We start from the raw sequence: 14209 nt of genomic DNA, 5'->3' as shown, positions 1-14209 counted from the left end.
ACACACACACACACGTGCACACACATACACACACACCACACACACATACACACAGATACCCCCACACAGATACACACACACACACACACGTGCACACACATACACACACACCTACACACAGACACACACACACACACACACCACACACACACACACACACACACACGACACATACTTACACACACGACACATACTTACACACACATGCACAAACACACACACACACACACACATGACACATACTTACACACACATGCACAAACACACACACACACACACGGGCACACTCTCATACTGACAGGACCAGTGTGTTTCCCTAGTGACAGGGGATAATGAGTTGTGGGGGGGGCAGTGAGAGGTCCTACCTGCTATTTACGGAGACAGAGAGAGCTGGCAGGGAGAGGCTATGTTAGGCCCACAGCTATGCATACACAGCATTCGTACCCTTATTTCACTTCACATCTTGTGCATAACATATAGGCGGCAGTGTAGTATAATGGCTAAGGAGTTGGTCTTGTTACCTAAAGGTCACAGGTTCAATTCCCCGGTAGGACACTGTCGTTGTACCCTTGAGCAAGGTACTTAACCTGCATTGCTTCAGTATATATCCAGCTGTATAAATGGATGCAATGTAAGTCGCTCTGGATAAGAGCGTCTGCTAAACGCCTGTAAACACGTAAACACAACGGTTAGCGGCTTTTATGTTACTCTCAGTTAGCTGGCCTTTCGCCAGCAGATGTGGCTCTCCAGAGAACGATCCGGTATAATGGAGGATACAGACAGCTGGTTTTCAGTGGACTGAGGTCACAAGCAGAACCGGCTTTACCTCAAACGGCTGCTGGAGTCCAGCATGCGCATGAACTGGGAGTGAGAGAGTAATCAGTACAGTGTTAGTGGGGGAGCACTGAGGTCACTCACTGACCAGAACCTGGTTCTACTGAAAGCTCTTCAGCATGAGACAACACAAGAAAAGGTCTGTGTGCGTGCGTGAGTGTGTGTGTGCGTGTGTGAGTGTGCGTGTGCATGTGTGTGTGCATGTGCATGCGAGTATGTGTGTGTGCGCGTGTGCATGTGTGTGTGTGTATGTGTGTACATGTTAGTGTGTGTGTGTGTGTGTGTGCATGCATGTGAGTGTGTGTGTTCACATGGCAGCTGGGGTTGTCAGGACCTGTGAAATCCTTGTGTTGTAAGAAGCCCTCATTTCCACACAGGATAGCAGCAGAGAAACTGAACACTTCCTTCCTTTCTGATCAGTGTGCTCTCTCGCTCCAGTGAGGGTCTCTGCATGCGGCCGTTAAAATGGGACCATGTTTACTCCTGCTCTTCATCTAAACCAGGTCCCATTGTGGGCCAGGTCTGTGCCCTCCCCCATACCCACCTCCCCCCCCCCCCCTGAAAAGCACCCACACTCACACAGCATATTGCATAGGATCTATTTAATTCCACTCACTGGAACACATTGGGTCAGGGGGTGAGTACATTTCCCAGGACTAAATACAACTTCAGTTAAAAAAACAAAACAAACTCAAACAGGAATACAGCGGTGCTATCTGAGCGACGCAGACGTTCCCTTTACACCCAGAGAGACCGACCGGGAGGGACAGCAGCCAGCTGCGCCACTGCAAGAGAACAGAGAGACCAGCGTTAGTATACCACTACAACCAGAGAGACCAGAGTTAGTATACCACTCCAATCACAGAGAGACCAGCGTTAGTATACCACTACAATCAGAGAGAGACCAGCGTTAGTATACCACTACAATCAGAGAGACCAGCATTAGTATACCACTACAATCACACAGAGAGATCAGCGTTAGTATACCACTACTATCAGAGAGACCAGTGTTGGTATACCACTACAATCAGAGAGACCAGCATTAGTATACCACTACTATCAGAGAGACCAGTGTTAGTATACCACTGCAATCAGAGACCAGCATTAGTATACCACTACTATCAGAGAGACCAGCGTTAGTATACCACAACAATCACACAGAGAGACCAGCGTTAGTATACCACTACAATCAGAGAGACCAGCGTTAGTATACCACTACAATCAGAGAGACCAGCATTAGTATACCACTACAATCACACAGAGACCAGCATTAGTATACCACTACAATCAGACACCGAGAGACCAGTGTTAGTATACCACTACAATCACACTGAGACCTGCATTAGTTTACCACTACAATCACACAGAGACCAGCATTAGTTTACCACTACAATCACACATAGACCAGCATTAGTATACCACTACAATCAGAGAGACCAGCATTAGTATACCACTATAATCACACAGAGACCAGCATTAGTATACCCCTACAATCAGAGACCAGCTTTAGTATACCACTACAATCACAGAGAGACCAGCGTTAGTATACCACTACAATCACACAGAGAGACCAGCGTTAGTATACCACTACAAGTACACACACACTCACTCAGTCACTCACACTACCCTCCCTACCTACACACAAACACATAAATGAGAAAAAATATGTTAAACAACAGTGTGTAGTTAGGTGTAGTGTGGTTATCGGTGCATAAACTGTGTTTTCACATGCATATTGCGACCCACTCTAACCCCCTCTGACCGTCCAGCAGCCACCGAACTAAATTAAGCTTACATTAACAACCCACAGCCAGAGAGGAGTGGCTATGTGACAGAGCGCTGAAACGGACACCCCCAGCAACAGAAACACAAACCCCATACCACGTGACCCTCCGGAAAAAAACACATGAAGATGCAGCCAATAGGTGCACAGCACAAGGGTTCCTTCCTGTCAGGTGACATGATGTCATGCATGATTGATGTCTGGCAGTTCCCCAGCCAACAGGAAGCTGCCTTGGGATCAACAATCTGACCTAAATCACACCAGAGCAGAACTACTGCTCCCTACTGCATGCGGACGGGCTACTCCAGTGCAGAACTACTGCTCCCTACTGCATGCGGACGGGCTGCTCCAGTGCAGAACTACTGCTCCCTACTGCATGCGGACGGGCTACTCCAGTGCAGAACTACTGCTCCCTACTGCATGCGGACGGGCTACTCCAGTGCGGCTCAGTCCATGGTTACAGACTGCGGACCAGCGGCACACAAGCCAAACTTTTCACAGAAAATTCTGTGACCTGGTGTTTGAAAGCACAGGAATTTTGAAAAACCTGTGGAAAATGAGTACTATATCTAAATGTGTCCTTTTTTGCCCCTGGAATAGATTAATTGTGGGTTGAAATTTCCCACTGAGCATAAAACGTAAAATATGACATGTCAAACTCCTGAAATTCCGCAGACAAAATACTACACTTTGGTGATTTCCTAAAACAAGCGCGCACACGCATTTCTCTCTTCAGCCGCGTCTCTAACAACATTGAGTCCTCTTCATTTCAGCAGGAGCTTCTCCGTCAGAAAGAGTAACGTGTACAGGACACTAGACCACGACACTGATCAATCGCTCGGCTGATCTGCCGCATTGAAGTAAAAAAAAAAAAAAAAAAAAAAAAGGGGGTATGTGTGTGTGTGTGTGTGTGTGTGTGTGTGTGTGTGTGTGTCACATGACCGCAACATGGAACGCGCAGAGCGCGCGGGTACATCGTGTCCATTCGCACCGGGGAAAGCCCTCCTTTTGTCTACGGTTCAGCCAGGGCCGAGTGTTACTGTGTTACAACCGCAACGCTCCGAACGGTACAGAACACATACACAAAGATATGCATCAGTTGTGTAGGGAGTTATACACTCATCTGATATATAATTTCACGTCACGTTTGTGTATTAGATTTACAGAAAGAGAATGAGATAATTATTCTGATTACACCGAGAAAGAAAACTTAACACTAGAAACGAGTCACCCTCGTGCAAGCCCGCTTTAGAGATGTTGCAAAGTATGAAGTAAATTGTTTAATCTAATAATCTAAGGCATCCCCGCCCCTTTGATCTTTATCGCCAGAGAACACGAAAGTGCGCTTACCATTCACTGAGGTTTCATCCACCGAATGCACTCAAATCTTGAATCCAAGCGCCCTCATACATTCTTTGTGCGCCTCGATGAGGTCGCTGCAGCTTTCTTCGCCCTTCTCAATGATGCTGCAAATGGAAGGCAATTAATCCACACACAGCCTCCGCAACACAGAGCGCCATGGACAAGTGTCAGGTAGAATTAGTAAACTGTTCACAGCGCATTTACGTTAAAGCTCGGATCGTATTCACTTTTCATCTGTTATACTTGTCCGCCAGTTTTCTGGGATGCCTCCGCCTGGGTGCCCTGCAGATTCCTTACCATGCATCTCTAGCTTTCTTGGTCTCAGGACATTCACAGCACGGCGTTGGGGTCTCCTCCGGCTCGGCGCTCTCCGGCGTAGTCTCACAAGACTCCGCTGTCAGGGTCGACATTTTCTTTCTTGGGGTCTGCCTTGTTGCAACATGAAAACAACACAGTTTCAATTAAACCTGGCGACCTACTGAAACGTACAAAGGGCCTCAAAATCAAATGATTGCGCGCCGGTGAGAAATGTGTGCAGCACCAAAGAAACAAACTAATAACTGACAAGCTAATTCCATCCTTACTGGTGTGAGGCGCACGGGAAGTGCGAACACAACTTGCTAGCCAACTTAGAAAGCTGATAAATTCCCTAACCCCTTGGCAATTTAGTTTTCAAACTAAGTAAACGGAATAACAAGCAGGCACAGCATCAAAGTAAATGTAGCGGGGAAGCTAGCTGGTATCATTGTCTCATAAGCAAAACTAATAAAACAAGAAACAGAATTTCCAGCACTGTCCAACTTGGTTGTTGAAATTCTCTACTTTGGATAGAAAACTTTCATGTTACAAATTACACATTTTAGCCCATGCAGCCAGCTAGCTACCTGTTTGGAAGAAAATGTCGAAATGACGCCTAGTGGGCGTGTGCGCATGAAGACCAGACAACTCAGTAGAGGAAGGGTTAAACCAAACACGAACAATGTATGTTGTATAACTCTCATTTCGCATGTAGGGTGACCTCACGTGCGTCCTCTGTTACGCAACGCGAGCCCCACAGAAATGGGTGAGATGTCTGGGGTCTGTAGTTCTACATTCACATACATGTGCGCAGCATCAGCCGATTTTCACTACATTTCCCGGACCCATGTATGTTGTCGGTAGTGCGGGCATGACAATGCGCTGCGGGCGGGACGATGGAGACCCTGCACAGGCCGCTCCAGTTCAGCCCACACACACTAAATGACTGTATCTATTTCCTAAATTGGCCAATTCATATATCACAGATTTAACAAGGTTCACATCAAATTAACCTGGTTTCGTATTTCACCCAATCAATCAGTTTATTCCTTTATACAGTACGGCATCATTATTAGGCCTACTTTAAACTAACCGAATGCATCGATAGCCCATCCCCTTTCTATTGCACAGACTAGAAAATGGGCGTGGCCAGCTCGAATGAATAAAGCCCCGTGCCCAGCATCTTTCATTAAGTGAAATCTGATATAGGCCGTGCAGCTCTTTACTGTGCATTCTGAATCTCGGAGATGCACTGCATAGAGACTGAACGGCCATTTTCTCTGGGAAACCTGCAGAACCTTTGATATAGGCTTCTTCAGGATTATGGTCAGGTACCATAAATGACGTATGATTTGTGTTGCTTGTACACTGTACATCGTCTTAGGCTCTATTATGCGAAACTGTGTATTGTACAGTATTTGGTAATTGTCAGTCAGCGTATTTTTCTTTTGCACAGGTACAGAGGGTGTGCTTTGCTAGTCCGAGACAGTCAGAGAAGCGTCAATTTAATAAGTGGAACACTTATGTCCCTACATTAATACCGGTGACCTTGCGCAGGAGTTACAGAAGGCTCTATCACGCTGTTGTTGCAGTGACATCTCTGGGCCAGCAGGGGGCCCCATTGTTCCGATGTACACACAACACGTTTCCATCGTCAACGCAGGGCAAGTGCATCTTATTTTCGGTCTACCTCAGGTGGTCACTATTGGCTTAAATTAGGTAGTGCCATTGTTTGAGAACCAGTATCATATACTGTGACCAATTCCTCCCTCATAATTTTATTTTTCACAATCAATTCTTCAACATCTTGAAAAAATTATAGTTAAATTAGAAATACAATCCTAAAAAAATAATTAAATGTGAAATGACAGGAAGATGAGTAACGACGAAGCAAATAAAGTATGGAATTCAAGTTAAAGGGTTACATTCCTGACTTAGTGACAGAGGTCCAATAGGGGCTGTTTATAACATGGACATTAGCAACAATGTCATCAAGAAGCTGCAATTAGGTACTTTGTGTGTATGTGAGTTTGTGTGTGTGTGTGTTTAAGAATAAAAAATCTGGAAAAAAAAATCCAAGAGCAGAGATGACTTGAGAATATGATTTATTGTCAGAAACTGAAATAGTCAGAAATTGTCTTCTGATGAGACTCATGTGATTGAATATTTATACAGCAGGATTTTTACTGCACAGAAGCCATGCAGGCTGAGCACCACCCAGGAGGTTTCCCCGGCCTGGGGTTTGACCCACGTGTTCGAGGTGTGGCCCTCCTCCCCCCCCCACGCAGAGGGGCGTGGCCCCCCCGCAGCGCCCCCGCTCGCAGCCCTAGCCGAACACGCACACGGTCCCGGAGGCCAGCCGGTGCTTGTACTCGTACAGGTAGAAGGACGCCTGCGGAAAGTTGCAGCGCATCTCCATGGGTCCCGGGACCACGTGCACGACCACGCCCCCCCCCAGCCCCTCCCGCAGCTTGCGCAGCATGCGCCCGGCCAGGTAGCGCCCCGCCCGCTCCGGCTCCTCCTCCAGCGAGGCGTACACCTCCGGCGGCGGGTTGGGGATCTTCCACTCCAGCTCCACGATCAGCTGGTGGATGCGGCCCTTGTCCAGGGAGGTGGGCGTGTCCCGGTAGCAGGCCACCACCGCCACTCCACCGGGCCGCTCCGGAGGCACGCTCAGCAGGCTGTCCCGCCGCTCGGCCCCGCCCCCGAGCTCGGCCCCGCCCACTCGAGCTCAGCTCCGCCCCCACCCCCGAGCTCAGCCCCGGCCCCGGCCGCACCCTCACCCCCCGCCCCGCCCCCGCCCCCTGCCCCGGGCGGGTGCACCATGACGGCCCAGCGCATCCAGTCGTAGTTCTTCTCCAGCGCTTTGAGGATGGCGGCCGCCTGCTCCCCGGGGGGCCTGCCGCTCAGCTGGGCGTCGCCGGACATGCGCCGCACGTCGTCCCGCGCCTGCTCCAGGAAGTACCCCGAGCACAGCGCCCCCGTCGCCTTCATCTTCCTGTAGAGCGCCCCCATGCGCTCGCCCCAAACCTTCATCAGCAGCGCCTGGTCCCGCCCCGTCAGGGACGCCTGCACGAACAGGCACAGCAGCCCCGTCCCCAGCACGAAGTTCACCTGTCACCACGGCAACACACACAGGGGAAAGGGGCTTCTGGGTCATTTCTCAACAGCAACAAGCCCCTGGAGAATGTTAGGCTAGAGGTTAAAGCAATGTTTCCCTTTGATCTACGTGGAGTGATGTTGTTTGCTTTTAACAGCCGAGATAAAAAAATCTCATTTAAAAGAGAGACATGGTCCAAGATAGCAGTGTTTGCCTGAGTTTCAAGGCTGCGGGTTGGACAGGAGATTGCATTAGGCAGGGGTGGGATGGGGTTTGACTTGACATTTGAAAATTTCTCTCATGCTGCCCTTAAGTCTAACTGCAGAACCTCCAGTGATCGTAATGTTTGTTCTCCTGACTGAACAAAGCTCCATTGGGTTATGTTCCTGTAGAGGTCACTGCTAGAATCTTACCCCCACTCTCCTCAATCAGTCATTAATGATGTCACAAGAATTCCTACTCTAAGCCACGCCCTTTCCCTACTGCAGTTCCTGGATGATAGAACTGTTGTGTGTCCTCTATCTACCGTCTATGATGTCACAGGAAGTACTTACAATGCACATCCTCTGTCCTCCAACAACGTTTGATTTATGCTTAAGTCTTAAATGACCAAAATGTGTATCATACATTTTTAAAAAGAACCTATTTCCACTTTCACAAAAGTAACACTATGCATATGTGGCCAGTTCTGGATGCGTGCAGAACACACTGTATGGAGATTGGTGCCTTTTTGAACGGCAGTGAAATAGCATGTCATTAATGAGCTACAGGTGTGCAGATTTGTGCAGAGCTGCCTGTCGTGTTGGGTGAAGCGGTGCGTGGTACTGGCCTGGTGCCAGAGCCGAAATGGCGGGGCCTGGTGCCCAGAGCCGAAATGGCGGGAGGCTTGGTGCCAGAGCCGAAATGGCGGGAGGCTTGGTGCCAGAGCCGAAATGGCGGGAGGCTTGGTGCCCAGAGCCGAAATGGCGGGAGGCTTGGTGCCAGAGCCGAAATGGCGGGAGGCTTGGTGCCAGAGCCGAAATGGCGGGAGGCTTGGTGCCAGAGCCGAAATGGCGGGAGGCTTGGTGCCAGAGCCGAAATGGCGGGAGGCTTGGTGCCAGAGCCGAAATGGTGGGAGGCTTGGTGCCAGAGCCGAAATGGCGGGGCCTGGTGTCCAGAGCCGAAATGGCGGGAGGCTTGGTGCCAGAGCCAAAATGGCGGGAGGCTTGGTGCCCAGAGCCGAAATGGCGGGAGGCCTGGTGCCAGAGCCGAAATGGCGGGAGGCTGACCTTCTCGCAGAACTCGCGCAGCTCCCAGCGTTTGGGCCTCCGGGTCTGGATCAGCTCCTCCAGCAGGGTGGGCTGGGCGGTCAGGGCGGCCACGCCCATCAGCCGGGCGTGCATGGCGATCAGCTGCCTCTCCAGACGCAGGTCGCGCGCGTACTCCAGGAAGGCCTCCGTCTCGCGCTTGGTGCAGGCGGGCGCGGCCCTCACCAGCGCCCCCAGCTGGCCGTACACCAGCGCCAGGTCCCCCTCCAGCCGGTGCACCTCCTCGTCCGCCAGGAGTCCCCGCCCCGCCTCACTCAGCTCCTGGTCGATGTGGTCCAGGTTCTTCTTGACCAGGTCCAGCTCCTCAGGTGCGTCGTTGCCGTCCAGGTAGGAGCAGATGTTCTGGACCAGTCCCCGCAGGGTCTGCATGTACCCGACCGGTTCCAGAACCTTCCCAAACAGCGCCATGGCAACCGCTCACCAGGTGTCCTATAAATCCAACACACCTTGTGCCAGGAAAAATACTAAAGTGCTGAGCTCCAGACAGACAGACAGGCCAGAATCCAAGAAGATTAGATTAATACAGACAAACAAAAATCCACACAACAGACACTGGACACCTGCAGGAAGTACAGATAGTCAGAGCCAGAGATAATATTTAAAAATGGGAAGTAACATTCATCTAAAACTCTGAAATTGAATGTTTTAGCAGCTGTGACTCTCCACTCACCCTAACGTCCCTCAGAATGGAGAGAATAACCTTCAGCTGCTGCCTGTATTTATACCCATTCCAGAACAAAGGAACTCCTGATAATTTTTTTGATTATTATTTCAACCTTCACAGTACTTGTTCAGTGACCTTTCTCAGAAGCCTGACAGTTGTATTCATGTGAGCAGGAGACAGTTCAGAAATGGCAGTGAATTAGTGGCTTTCTGGCATCACGTTTGTCATAGAAACTAGATGTGTTTCTATGACACCATAACTTTTTTCCATGTAGTTCCATTTACCAGTATGTTTATATTTTTCATTGCTTTAAATGTTTCTCTTAGCTACCCGAGACGCAGAATAACATAATTCTGAAACATAATGTTAGATTTATTTTCTCTTGTAGTTCAGTTTTAATTTGGGCACCACAAATATTTTATTTTCTGGGATTTTGTTGACCTTTTGTTGACATTCAGTGGGTGAGCTGTGTGGGGGTATTCAACACCGATAAGAAATCTGCACGTTTAGGAAGTGCTCCGAGGCAATAGCGCCCTCTGTTGGTGTTAAACAGAACTCCTTAACACAGGGGTTTTCAACAGGTTTTGATGCAGGGACCCAAGCCCAGGTTCAGTCATCCAAGGAACCGCCATCGGAAGTTTAAAATGGTTATACTAAAATAAAAAGGTTTTATAAAATTCACTATGTGGGGAGGGGGTGGTTCAGATTGAGATCTCAGACCGAGAAGGGGAGGGCGGGGTTGTAATCACGAAAAGGGGGGCTGGGGGTAAGACTGTGATTTTGGGGTAGGGTTGCGATTACACCCCATTGAATCGCAGGCTTTACTGGACCTCTCAGAATGATGCACACACAGAGCATTCTGCCAAGAGGTGACGTGAGGATTCAGCTCCCAGTATTTTAGTATTTTATGGAATTCCTTCCGAATGCTCAGCTTTTTTCCACCAGTGTGTGTAAAATCTGAGGTCTTTGGATCCTGTGAGTAGTGACAGGAAACAGAATGGACTCCACCTCTTCCTTACAGTTCTGGTCCTTGATGGACAGAATGGCCAATCTTCCCTCTCATTTTTAAATTAATCTCAGTCCATCTTAATCCCTTCATTAAACACTTACCTGTTCCATAAGCTCAAAGACATGTCAAGTAATTTTGAGGTTCCATACCCCAAAATCTACAGTCCAGAAAAATGAACCATAGATCATATAAAATACCACTAAAACTGAACATCAATGAAGCAACATAAAAATGACTTGTTTCCCTGAAAGTGAAGTCTGCCCCCAAAGCTCTTTCGATGCCAACCCAAAGCCCCACCGTTCTGTGTGGGATGTGGACTGCGGCCAGGATCCGTTTCTAAGAGCGTAATCTATGCGAAGTGTGTGGACATTTTCAAGATTATTAGAAAAGTCAGAATATCAGCATTTTATTTTGAATCGATTTGAAGTATTTGAATAAAGTTTTTAAATCTGAAGTATTAAATAGTTTTATAAGCTCATTGTCAACATAGACTCAGCCTGCAGTCTGAGTAAGCTACATTTCCAACAATCCCCTCGCAGCTCATGAACCAGTCGCCAACACCAGACAGGCTCACTCGGCCAAACACCCAGAACAGGCCCACTTGGGCCAAAACACCCAGAACAGGCTCACTCGGGCCAAAACACCCAGAACAGGGCCACTCAGCCCAAAACACCCAGAACAGGCCCACTCGGGCCAAAACACCCAGAACAGGTCCCCTCGGGCCAAAACACCCAGAACAGGCCCACTCAGAGTCTGAAACATTCATTAGACTGAGAGTTAGGAAATTCAACTTCATTATTAGAGGAGTTACGTGCTAAAATACATGCCTGAAATTTATCGGACTGGAGAAACTACACACACATAAATATGTAACCACTCCCTATGAGAAGTGCTGTCGAGCACAAATTAAATCACCTGAACAGCTGTTCTACAGATGCCTTACTTGTCTAATGAAACACTGTTACACGTTCACCCTCCAGGGATTTAAACAGGATGGAAAAAGTACAGCATGCATGCGAACACACACACACCCACCTGCACAAGCCCAGACTCGCACACTCACCCCCGTCCTGCAGGTAGAGACAGGTAACACCCACACAGCGTTTAAAAACAGAAGCTTTAATTCACATCCAGCTGCCAGGAGGGGAAACAGCAAGTTTTACAGCAGACAGAAAAGAGTCAGTCTGGGGACAATTCAACATAAAATTCAAATGGTTTAAACAAAAAAAAAAAAAAGTTGTGTGTACATATGCGGGGAATCTTGGGTGTGTGTGTGCATGCAAGTCTGTCTGTATGTGCGTGTGCGTGTGTCTGTGTGCAGGTGTGTGTGTGCAGGTGTGTGTGTGTGTGTCTGTGTGCAGGTGTGTGTGTGCAGGTGTGTGTGTGTGTGTGTGTGTGTGTGAGTGTGTGTGTGTGTGTGCAGGTGTGTGTGTGTGTGAGTGTGTGTGTGTGTTAGGGAGACTGTCAGTAGGGTCGCATGCGGCCCATGAGGGGCGGGGCTCTGTTGGGCGGGGTTATGGCGATGTCCAGGTAGTCCCCGATCTGGAACCGCTGAGACTGCAGTGTCATGGAATCATCCGCCCCCTTCCGCCCCGAAACGGTGTTTCCGATGTCCTTCACCCTGAAACCAAACACAGCGTCAGTCCTTCACCCTGAAACCAAACACAGCGTCAGTCCTTCACCCTGAAACCAAACACAGCGTCAGTCCTTCACCCTGAAACCAAACACAGCGTCAGCCCTTCACCCTAAAACCAAACACAGCGTCAGCCCTTCACCCCAAATCCAAGCACAGCGTCAGTCCTTCACCCTAAAACCAAACAGTCAGCCCTTCACCCTAAAACCAAACACAGCGTCAGTCCTTCACCTCTGAAACATCAACACATGTGCTATGTCCTTGGTCGGCGTGAAACCAAACCAAGTCGACGTTCCTTCATCTCCTGAAACTCTGATAAAAGCGCAGTTCTTTCACCTGAAGGCCTCGGGTAGAGTCCTTCACATGGAATCCAACATGTCAGAGATCAGCTCCTTAAACCAAACAGTCGATGTCCTTCACCCTGAACCAAACAGTCGTCCTTCAACCTGAAACCAAACAAGTCAGCCTTCACCCTAAAACCAAACACAGCGTCAGCCTTCACCTGAACCAAACACAGGGTTTAAGCCTTCACCCAAAACATCAAACAAGCGTCAGCTTTACCCTAACAAACGGTGGTTGCATCCTACACAGTCACCGTTACCTTAACAACAGCGTGTACCATGCGTGCCTCTGCAGTCTCACCTGTAGCCTTGTCGTTTGGGGTCGGGGTAAACGATGGCAAACCCAAAGTGAGTTCCTTTTTTCCGAGCTTCTGGATAAACTTCTTTCACCAGGCTGGTGAGCTCCTTCAGAGTGGCATCCATCCTGTCAGAGGATCAAACGTTTAATACTCACCAGGATGTATCCAGGGCAACCAACAGGCCAATTACAGCATGGCATATAAATCTCATCACCGGCACAAAAACAAGTTCACCAACACCAGCAGTTTGGGTAGAGACCAGTCAGAAACATAGAATAACTATAAATAACTGTGTTGATTTACAAAGTCAACGATAACTTCAACAACATTCTGTACTCACAGTGCCCTATGTCTACCTGTGAGCCATGTTACACATCCTTCAATTTGTCACAAGGGTGTATCAAAACTGTACGGCCCGCTCCCAAAGTAGGGGTCTGTAGGGCTGTAACGCCAGTGGTGGCCCAGGATGCTGGGTCGGTTTGGATGACTCTGGGACTGTTTGGAAAGGTGTGCTTTACCAGGTGTAGATCTGCAGTTCACTGGACGGGACGTTCCCGCGTGCGAATTCGTCCATCCTGTGGTGTCGGCCATTGTTGGTGGTGAAAACCCGTAGTAGCAGGGGACAAGTCTGCAAACAACAGCCCTGTTTAGTACAGTTACACACGGCGAATCAAGCAAATAAATTCATCGCATTGAATAAATAACCCCACAAGTAACATTTCCTACGCAGAATGGGTTAAGAAACGAGCGGACGTTTTCGCAAACAAACATGCCGCACATTAACGTTTTAGAAAATTCACAGACCCAGCTAAATGTAGGTAGGTAGTCTAGTTTAAAGTAGGCTGCTCTTATCTACACAGAACGCGAAAGCTAGCAGGCTAGCAATCACCACGTCATCAGCATAGCACAATTATAAAGCTGAATGATTCATTATGAATAATGCATTATGGAATCCAATAATCTTACATGACACGACACTAATTATTTTTGGGATGTTTCTAAAATGATCTAACGAACGCCAGCTAGCTACCTGAGGCAGTCAGTGCAGAGCATAGCTGACTAGTCAGACACCGCTAGCTAGTATGTGCATCACCGTATGCATAATACACCACCACACAACTGAATTCAGCATGTCAGACAAACCTTCTCTCTGTCAACTGGCTTTTCTGGTTCTTTCTTGATTTCTTCTTGAGTAACTCTCGATTCCACAGCCATTTTATCAAAGAATGTTTCCAATGGCTAACAAGCAGGCTAAGCAGGCACGCCAAACGAAAAAAAGAAGTACTTCCGTTTCCGGGTCACAAAGTAATCTGTATGGTGGGCGCGTTCTATGGTAATATAGCCAATCGACGCGCTATGCCTTCGAAAGGAGGATAGACGAGATCTTTAATTTCATGTTCTTTATTAATCCCTGACTCTGAAAATTGTGTAAAATAAATAAACGGCGAAGTTGCACTGTTATATAACTGGCAATAAGATCATGCACAATACATTGAATTGCCAATATGATTTTTGAATTAATGGAATGTGTATTTTATGTGGAGATGTATACTGTTAAATAGTTAACGCTGAGGTTATTT

The 14209-nt window shown here is 48.2% G+C and overlaps 3 protein-coding genes across 5 annotated transcripts; all 3 read right to left on the bottom strand.

Moving 5' to 3' along the window:
• Window positions 1–1421: 1421 nt before the first annotated feature.
• Window positions 1422–5020, bottom strand: LOC135251881 (cytochrome c oxidase copper chaperone). The gene is made up of 4 exons (XM_064329740.1): window positions 4864–5020; window positions 4277–4408; window positions 3968–4083; window positions 1422–1619 (listed from the first exon to the last, which is right to left on the bottom strand). The coding sequence occupies exons 2-3, from the start codon at window positions 4387–4389 to the stop codon at window positions 3999–4001; spliced, it is 198 nt and encodes a 65-aa protein (XP_064185810.1). The 5' UTR covers window positions 4390–4408; window positions 4864–5020; the 3' UTR covers window positions 1422–1619; window positions 3968–3998.
• A 1543-nt stretch (window positions 5021–6563) lies between these two features.
• Window positions 6564–10759, bottom strand: LOC135251880 (uncharacterized). Its single transcript, XM_064329739.1, has 2 exons — window positions 8645–10759; window positions 6564–7390 (listed from the first exon to the last, which is right to left on the bottom strand). The coding sequence occupies exons 1-2, from the start codon at window positions 9089–9091 to the stop codon at window positions 6950–6952; spliced, it is 888 nt and encodes a 295-aa protein (XP_064185809.1). The 5' UTR covers window positions 9092–10759; the 3' UTR covers window positions 6564–6949.
• A 700-nt stretch (window positions 10760–11459) lies between these two features.
• On the bottom strand, window positions 11460–13933 carry LOC135251879 (histone deacetylase complex subunit SAP18). 3 transcript variants are annotated; one of them, XR_010329217.1, is made up of 6 exons: window positions 13773–13933; window positions 13148–13257; window positions 12632–12754; window positions 11780–11977; window positions 11692–11737; window positions 11460–11655 (listed from the first exon to the last, which is right to left on the bottom strand). XR_010329217.1 is itself a non-coding variant. In XM_064329738.1 (5 exons), exons 1-4 carry the CDS (start codon window positions 13842–13844, stop codon window positions 11821–11823), a joined length of 462 nt encoding a protein of 153 aa, XP_064185808.1. In that variant the 5' UTR covers window positions 13845–13933; the 3' UTR covers window positions 11460–11735; window positions 11780–11820. The 3 variants fall into 3 exon arrangements, 2 of the variants coding, with proteins under 2 accessions (XP_064185808.1, XP_064185807.1); XM_064329738.1 differs by having other exon boundaries at window positions 11460–11735; XM_064329737.1 differs by having other exon boundaries at window positions 11460–11977.
• Window positions 13934–14209: the final 276 nt, after the last annotated feature.

This window comes from Anguilla rostrata, chromosome 3, assembly GCF_018555375.3.
Source record: "Anguilla rostrata isolate EN2019 chromosome 3, ASM1855537v3, whole genome shotgun sequence".
Classification (NCBI taxonomy): Eukaryota; Metazoa; Chordata; class Actinopteri; order Anguilliformes; family Anguillidae; genus Anguilla; species Anguilla rostrata.
Note: the sequence above shows the minus strand (reverse complement) of the source record. Positions and strands in the feature narration are given on the sequence as shown.